The following is a 9559-nucleotide window of genomic DNA, read 5'->3' as shown; positions in this document are numbered from 1 at the left end:
CAAGTCATATTAATTCAATCCCCAAAACCAGGTTGTCACGTGCACAAGCCTCTAATGTAAATATTAGAGTTGAAACAAAATAGAAGTCTAAAATGAAGTTGTCTTTCAAGTAAAAACAAAGTCATAAAATGAAGTAGAAAAGTTCGCTGAGATGACAAGCAGCTACCTCACTATCCTCCACAAGATGCCTCGAAAATGAAAAGAATGACAGGTATCACGAAGATCCGGGCTCGTAACCTACAAAAATTTGTAGAAGTAAGGGGTGAGTACCAAATCATGTGGTACCCAACAAGCAAACCTCTAAACACAAGTTAAGTGAATAAAATACGGGTACTCCTTACTCTCTATCTAAACCTCCACGTTAAAGCCTAACAGTTTACCAAACACACAACTCAATAACCACACTGTATCAGTTTACAAATTCTCAATAACAACTCAATATTCAACAGTCACAAGCTTCACAGAGAAACAATCACAAGATCAGCAAAACACGTGTTCAAGTTCATCAATAATAAAATGTGCAATGCCATGAGATACAATGTCAAATATAGTGATGCATGTCTTTCTTAACGATACACACCCACTGTCTCTCAGTCCGGGACCCATGGGGGACATATCTGTCCATGCATCTTTCGCGGCGCACGACACGACCCTCGATAATAGTAACCTTCGCAGCGCGCGATACATCCCTTTAAATATAATATACATCACGGCGTGCGATACGACCCTCGAAATGGTACATCCCCTCACCACAACCATGTCTCAGATACAATGCAAATGACATGCTTATTTGAAAATGAGGAGGAAACCATTTTGATAACAAATCACAATTTACAACCAGGAATACAACACCAACAAATAAGCAATAAGTCTCCAAGTCATTCTTAATACCACACAAGGAAATACACGAATTTCATACGCTTAAAAAGGGTTTAGAAATCCACTTACCTCAAATAGTAGAACAATTACTTTTGAACTTGAGTCTTCCCTTTTTGTTGAACTTCCAACTCAAAACAATCTATTCAAATAAGTAACCACGATAAGATTTTTGAAATTAACAATATCTATATGTCTATCTTAGACCCAAAACTTCACCCAAATTTATAATAAAGTCCCTAAGTCTTGATGCCAATTAATATTCCAACTCATATTTATCAAGTTCAAGAAAAAGGTTAAGACTACAACCTTAATTGCTTTTATATAATATAATATACCAATAATTCACTCCTTGACTCACTACATTAAAATTTCTATCATTTCTAAAAATTATGAAAGAAAAATCTGATTTTAAACAAATAAAGCTACACTATCGGTAGCTCTCACGAAAAAAACTGTCCAACCATGCATTGCATCCTCACTGTGCATATTTTTATAAACCCAATTCCATTTAATACTACTCAATTATTAGATCATCATCATGCAATTATTAGCTACCAATTACATGGCCAAACAGCATGACAACTCACCACCGAAAATTGATCCAAAAGAATCAAAAAAAATGCCTATTCAAATCTAAAAAAAAAATAGTAATAATTTAATATACTATCCATCCAAAATTGTCCCCACTTTTCTTAACAATTTCAAACTTTAACCCTTTATATTCATATTCCTTTCTTTCTTCCTATTCCCCACAATTAATAATATATATATATAGGATACTATACAATTCTATCTATATTAAAAATCATGGGTGGGGGGGGGGCGAGTTGTACCGGGAGGAAGAAGAAAACGCCGCATGATCGTTATCGCAACCCTATTCCCTTTCTTGTTATAAATTAATAAAATAATCATAATAATCTTGTTTTACTTATTTTAATATGGGTCAAATAATATAGGGTCTTAAATAAATTATCACTTTAGTCCATTAATTATTGGTTACATTAATTATTTTCAATTATTCATTATTTAATTAAACCTTACTAAACGAATATTTATCTATAAATACTCCTCAATTGATTAACTCAAGTTAATCGGATATTAAAAAAAACTGTGGTTATTGAGTTGTGTGTTTGGTAAACTGTTAGGCTGTAGCGTGGAGGTTTAGATAGAGAGTAAGGAGTACCCATATTTTATTCACTTAACTTGTGTTTATAGGTTTGCATGTTGGGTACCGCGTGGTTAGTTACTCACCCCTTGCTTCTACAAATTTTTGTAGGTTACGAGCACGGATCTTCGTGATACTTGTCATTCTTTTCCTTTTCGAGGCATCTTGTGGAGGATTGTGAGATAGCTGCTTGTCATCTCAGCGAACTTTCCTACTCCAGTTTATGAATTTGTTTTTACTTGAAAGACAACTTCATTTTAGACTTCTATTTTGTTTCAACTCTAATATTTACATTAGAGGCTTATGCACGTGACAACCTGGTTTTGGGGATTGAGTTAATATTACTTGGTTTCATACTAGAAATTGTTGTTGGATTGCCATTTACTTCCGCACTTTGTTTGATATTGGGTTTTAGGCTGACTTGTCTTGGTGGGATAAGACAAGTGCCATCACACCTATTTTTGGGTCTTGACAAAATGGTATTTGAGCCGCAGGTTCATAGGTCTTACTTGTATACAAGCCGAGTCTACGTAGAGTCTCAAGGATCAGTACGGAGATGTTTGTACTCATCTTTGAGCGACTATAAAGATTACTAGGAAAGCTCCTTTTTGTTCATTCTTTCTCATCATGCATAGTACCTTTCTTTAGTACTTAGTTGTTGTATACTCTTTTGACAGATTACGAGGACTAGAACTAATGTTACTGGTGGTAGAGGGGAGGAACTTGCCGAGGCAGTTGTTGAGGCCCCAGCTAGGGGTAGGGGTATATCTCGAGCTAGAGGTCGTTCTAGTAGTACGACAGTAGCCAGAGGTCGTGGACGTGGAGTATCACCAGTGAGAGGTCATGCTAGAGAGGTCTCTATAGAACCTCAGATTGATGGCAGAGAGGACCAGGTTCCTCCAGATCCAGTAGTCACACCCTTGCTTAAGGATACACTATTGAGGGTATTAACTGTGCTGGAGGGCTTTTCTCATGGTGGTGGGGCGACTACCATACCACATGACTCTCGTACTAGAGAGGGGGCTCAGACCCAAGAGAAGCAACAAGCTCCAGTTGTTCAGGATGCGGTGGGGCAACTACCAGTAGATCCCACGGTTCAGAATGATGTTACAGCAGCAGTTGGGGGTCAAGTTGCATCGATGGTTTTTCTGACAGAGGATGAGCAGCGTAGGTATGAGATATGTCGAAAGATGGACCCAGTGTAGTTTCAGGGCGGGAAGAGCGAAGACGCTCATGAGTTTCTAACAACCTGCTGAGAGTTACTAGAGGTGGTTAGATTAGCTGAGTCACATAGTGTTCGATATGCTACACTCCAGCTTTGTGGACCAGCAAGAGACTGGTGGAGTACTTATTCGGGGGGTTTGCCAGTTGGATCTCCTCCAGTGACTTGGGACCAGTTTGCTAGTGCATTCCAAGATCGTTTTATCCCATGGAGTGTGTGAGAGGAGAGTCGCTTGAGGTTTGAGAGTCTGAGAGACGATGGTTTATCGGTTAGAGAGTATGAGACACGTTTTTGCAGTTGTCTAGGCATGTGTTGGCCATTATTCCAAATGAGACAGAGAGGATCCGCAGATTTGTGAGGGGATTGCCTTTCTCGATCAGGTCAGCTGTGTTTCAGGCATCTAGGGAGGGGGCTTCTTTCCAGTCCATTGTGAGTGCCACCAAAGAGGCGGAATTGATGGAGAGAGAGAGGAGTTTGGGGACCCTAAAAGGGCTCGTATATCAGGCCAGTTTCATGGTGCCACATCGGGAGGTAGGGTATCACAGAGAGTGAGTGGTTCTTTTCAGCAGCGGGGACCTATTCATGCATCTATGCGACATTTGAGGGTGTACAGACATCTAGGGGTTCTTATAGCCTAAGTTAGGACTCATACGGTTCACAATAGCAACCTACAGGGCGAGGAAATTATAGTGGGTTTTCAGGGTCCATAGAACAGTTCCCAGGTCAGAGATTTTGTTTCACTTGTGGAGATCCCGATCATCTAATGCGGCAGTGTACTTCACAAAGGGGTCGTGGTGGGCCTTGACCTAATTCTTCATTCCAGAATAGACCACCAGCACCACATGGTAGAGGTCGTGGCAGAGTTTAGTTAGGTAGAGATGATAGAGTTTCTAGTAGTGGTGTTGCAGCTCAGCAAAGTGGGGGTAAAGGTACCACCCAGGATGGAGGTGGACGAGGAGGCCACTGCTATGCTTTTCCCCGGAGACCTGAGGCGGAGACCTCTAATGCTGTTGTTACAGGTATCATCCCAGTATGCCATCGATCTGCGTCTGTGTTGTTTGATCCAGGTTCTACATTCTCTTATGTGTCTACGTATTTTGCTGCTAAATTTGATATGATATGTGATAGCATGACTGTACCTATTCGTGTTTCTACACCCGTGGGTAAGACCTTAGTGGTGGATCGAGTGTATAAATCATGTCTTATTTCATTGGCTGGGTATGACACTTGGGTAGACTTAATCATTCTGGGGATGGTAGACTTTGATGTTATCTTGGGTATGGATTGGCTTTCTCTTTATCATGTTGTCCTTGATTGTAATGCTAAAACTGTGACTTTAGCAATGCCTGGTATTCCGAGGGTTGAGTGGAAGAGTGTTAGTGGTTCTTATCTTAGAAAGGTCATCTTTTTTATCCGTGCTCAGAGATTGGTGGAGAGGGGGTGTTTGTCTTACTTAGCTTTTATTCGGGATACTAGCTTTGAACCACCTCCCATGGACTCTATTCCCGTGGTCCAGGAGTTTCCCGATGTATTTCCTTCTGATCTTTCAGGTGTTCCCCTGTATTATTTGTGAAGAAGAAGGTTGGGACTATGAGAATGTGTATTGATTATAGACAGTTGAACAAGGTAACAGTGAAGAATAAGTATCTTCTTCCGCGTATTAATTACTTATTTGATCAGTTACAGGGAGCATCATTGTTCTCTAAGATTGATTTGAGGTCTGGGTATCATCGGTTGAAGATTAGGGCATCAGATATCCCTAAAACAGCCTTTCAAACTCAGTATGGGCATTATGAGTTCCTTGTGATGTCCTTCGGATTGACTAATGCCCCAGCAGCATTCATAGAGTTGATGAATGGGGTGTTTCGACCATACCTTGATTCTTTTGTGATTGTTTTCATCGATGACATCTTGGTTTACTCCAAGAATAAGGAGGACCATGCCCGACACTTGAGGATTATACTTCAGAGGTAGAGAAAAAACAAGTTGTATGCCAAGTTCCCAAAGTGTGAGTTATGGCTTACTTCTGTGGCATTCTTAGGACATGTGGTGTCTAAGGAGGGTATTAGAGTAGATCCGGCCAAGATTGAGGCAGTTAGAGGCTGGACGCGACCTACTTCACCTACTGAGATTAGGAGTTCTGTGGGATTGGCAGGCTATTATCGACGATTTGTTCAGAGTTTCTCTACTATTGCAGCTCCATTGACTAGATTGACTTGACATGATGTGGGTTTTCAGTGGTCTGATGAGTGTGAGGAGATCTTTCAAAAGCTCAAGACTTTGTTGACTTCTGCTCCTGTGTTGACTCTACCTGAGGAGGGTGTAGACTTTACAGTGTATTGTGATGCTTCAGGAGTTTGTTTGGGTGGTGTGTTTATGCAGAAGGGGAAAATGATTGCTTATGCTTCTAGGAAGTTGAAATCCCATGAGAAGAACTACATTACTCATGATTTGGAGTGGGCGGCTGTGGTATTTGTACTTAAGTTATGGTGTCATTATTTGTATGGGGTGCATTGTGAGATCTTCACTGATCATCGGAGTCTTCAGTATATCTTTAGCCAAAGGGATTTGAACTTGAGACAACGGAGATGGCTTGAGTTGCCGAAGTACTATGATGTGACCATTCTGTATCATCCAGGAAAGGCCAATGTTGTGGCTGATGCACTGAGTAGGAAGACTCCTAGCATGGGGAGTCTTACAGCGCTTAGTATTATGGAGAGACCATTGACTAGAGACGTGCAAATATTAGCTAACAGTCTTGTCCTCTTGAAGATTTCAGAAAAGAGTGATGGGATTATTGCTTTTATTGAGGCTCGGTCTTCTTTAGTCGAGCTAATCTGTGCACATCAGTTTGATGATGAAAAATTATGTCTCATACGAGACGAAGTATTGAGAGGGGAAGCTAAGGAGGTTGTCCTTGATTCTGATGGTGTCTTGCGGATCGGAGGAAGAATTTGTGTGCCCAGGACAAGTGATTTGATTAGATTGATTCTTGAGGAGGCCCATTATTCTCGATATTCCATCCATCCAGGAGCGGCGAAGATGTATCATGATCTGAGTCAGCATTACTGGTGGTGTGGGATTAAGAAAGATATTTCAGACTTTGTTTCGAGGTGTTTGACTTGCCAGCAGGTCAAGTGTGAGCACCAGCGACCTGGGGGTGTATCTTAGAGGTTGCCTATTCCTACTTGGAAGTGGGAGCGGATTACTGTGGATTTTGTTATGGGTTTGCCTACCACAATGGGTTGTTATGACTCTATTTGGGTTATTGTTGATAGGCTGACCAAGTCTGCTCACTTCATTCCGGTTCGGATGTAGTATACGGCAGAAAAGTTAGTCGAGCTATATATCAGTCAGATTGTTCGAATACATGGAGTTCGTATTTTTATCATATCAGATCGAGGTTCACTATTTACATCTCAATTCTTGAAGGCATTACAACATGGTCTGTGTACTCAGTTAGATATGAGTACAACATTTCACCCTCAAACAGATGGTCAATCTGAGCGGACCATGCAAGTATTGGAAGATATGCTTCGAGCGTGTGTGATCGATTTTGGTGCTAGATGGGATCAACATTTATCCTTAGCGGAGTTTGGCTATAATAACAGTTATCACTCTAGTATCCATATGGCCCCATTTGAGGCGTTGTATGGAAGACGGTGTAGGTCTCCGATTGGTTGGTTTGATTCGGCGAAGATGGACTCTTTGGATACAAACTTGCTTAGAGATGCTATGTAGCAAGTCCGTATGATTCAGTAGATTATTGACAGTTCAGAGTCGACAGAGTTATGCAGATCAGGGAATTAGAGCCTTAGTGTTTATGGAGGGTGATCATGTTTGGCTCCGAGTATCACCCATGAAGGGTGTGATGAGGTTTGGAAAAAAGGGCAAGTTTAGCCCTAGATTCATTGGACCTTTTGAGATTTTGAGCCGAGTAGGAGAGGTAGCTTGTAGTTCATCCTGTTTTTCATGTCTCTATGCTTCGGAAGTTTATTTCGGATGAATCTCATGTGCTTTCACTTGACTCCTTGGAGTTGAGTCCAGACTTGACATTTGAGGAGGAGCCTATAGCTATTTTGGATAGGCAGGTTCGAAAGCTTAGGACCAAGGAGATTGCTTCAGTGAAAGTTCAATAGAAGCACCGACCTGCGGGGGAGGAAACTTAGGAGACAGAGTCTGACATGCGTGCTAGATATCCACATATTTTTTAAGCTCCAGGTACTTTCTTTCATGTTATGTTCGAGGACGAACATGATTTTTAGTTATGGATAATGTGATGACCCAAAAGGTCATTTTTTTAATATCCGATTAACTTAAGTTAATTAATTGAGGAATATTTATAGATAAATATTCGTTTAGTAAGGGTTAATTAATTAATGAATAATTAAAAATAATTAATGTAACCAATAGTTAATGGACTAAAGTGATAATTTATTTAAGACCCTATATTTTTTGACCCATATTAAAATAAGTAAAACAAGATTATTATGATTATTTTATTAATTTATAACAAGAAAGGGAATAGGGTTGCGATAACGATCAGGCGGCGTTTTCTTCTTCCTCCAGGTACAACTGCCCCCCCCCCCATGATTTTTAATATATATAGAATTGTATAGTATCCTATATATATATATATATATTATTAATCATAGGGAATAGGAAGAAAGAAAGGAGTATGGATATAAAGGGTTAAAGTTTGAAATTGTTAAGAAATGTGGGGACAATTTTGGATGGATAATATATTAAATTATTACTATTTTTTTCCAAATTTGAATAGGCATTTTTTTTTATTCTTTTGGATCAATTTTTGGCGGTGATTTGGCATGCTGTTTGGCCATGTAATTGGTAGCTAATAATGGCATGATGATGATCTAATAATTGAGTAGTATTATATGGAATTGAGTTTATAAAAATATGCATAGTGAGGATGCAATGCATGGTTGGGCAGTTTTTTTCGTGAGAGCTACCGATAGTGTAACTTTATTTGTTTAAAATCAGATTTTTCTTTCATAATTTTTAGAGATGATAGAAATTTTAATGCAGTGAGTCAAGGAGTTAAATATTGGTATATTATAATATATAAAAGCAATTAAGGTTGTAGTCTTAACCTTTTTCTTGAATTTGATAAATATGAGAGTTGCAATATTAATTGGCATCAAGACTTAGGGACTTTATTATAGATTTGGGTGAAGTTTTGGGTCTAAGATAGGCATATAGGTATTGTTAGTTTCAAAAATCTTATCGTAGTTACTTATTTGAATAGATTGTTTTGAGTTGGAAGTTCAACAAAAAGGGAAGACTCAAGTTCTGAAGTGATTGTTCTACTATTTGAGGCAAGTGAATTTCTAAACCCTTGTTAAGCGTATGAAATTCGTGTATTTCCTTGTGTGGTATTGAGAATGACTTAGAGACTTGTTGCTTATTTGTTGGTGTTGTATTCCTGGTTGTAAATTGTGCTTTGTTATCAAAATGGTTTCCTCCTCAGTTTCAATTAAGCATGTCATTTGCATTGTATCTGAGACATGGTTGTGGTGAGAGGAAGTACCATTTCGAGGGTCGTATCGCGCGCCGCGGTGGATATTATATTTCGAGGGACGTATCGCGCTCTACAAAGGTTACTTTTATCGAGGGTCGTGTTGTGCGCCACAACAGATGCATAGACAGATATGTCCCCCATGGGTCCCGGACTGAGAGACAGCGGGTGTGTATCGTTAAGAAAGACATGCATCACTATATTTGACATTGTATCTCATGGAATTGCACATTTTTTTATTGATGAACTTGAACACATGTTTTGCTGATCTTGTGATTGTTTCTCTGTGAAGCTTGTGACTGTTGAATATTGAGTTGTTATTGAGAATGTGTAAACTGATAGAGTGTGGTTATTGAGTTGTGTGTTTGGTAAACTATTAGGCTGTAGCGTAGAGGTCTAGATAGAGAGTAAGGAGTACCCGTATTTTATTCACTTAACTTGTGTTTAGAGGTTTGCTTGTTGGGTACCGCGTGGTTTGGTACTCACCCCTTGCTTCTACAAATTTTTGTAGGTTACGAGCCTGGATCTTCATGATACCTGTTATTCTTTTCGTTTCCGAGGCATCTTGTGGAGGATTGTGAGGTAGCTGCTTGTCATCTCAGCGAACTTTCCTACTACAGTTTATGACATTGTTTTTACTTGAAAGACAACTTCATTTTAGACTTCTATATTATTTCAACTCTAATATTTACATTAGAGGCTTGTCTACGTGACAACCTGATTTTTGGGATTGAATTAATATGACTTGGTTTCATAC

General features: G+C 39.4%; 1 protein-coding gene across 1 annotated transcript; it reads left to right on the top strand.

Annotated features, from left to right (window-relative positions):
* The first annotated feature begins 2520 nt into the window (after positions 1-2520).
* Positions 2521-6437, top strand: LOC138337374 (uncharacterized). The gene is made up of 8 exons (XM_069287284.1): positions 2521-2538; positions 2722-3211; positions 3311-3480; positions 3564-3797; positions 4180-4285; positions 4607-4706; positions 4817-5180; positions 5910-6437. Exons 1-8 carry the CDS (start codon positions 2521-2523, stop codon positions 6435-6437), a joined length of 2010 nt encoding a protein of 669 aa, XP_069143385.1.
* The last annotated feature ends 3122 nt before the right edge of the window (positions 6438-9559 follow it).

This window comes from Solanum lycopersicum, chromosome 7 (assembly GCF_036512215.1).
Source record: "Solanum lycopersicum chromosome 7, SLM_r2.1".
Lineage (NCBI taxonomy): Eukaryota > Viridiplantae > Streptophyta > Magnoliopsida > Solanales > Solanaceae > Solanum > Solanum lycopersicum.
This window is presented reverse-complemented; position numbering and strand designations above follow the sequence as displayed.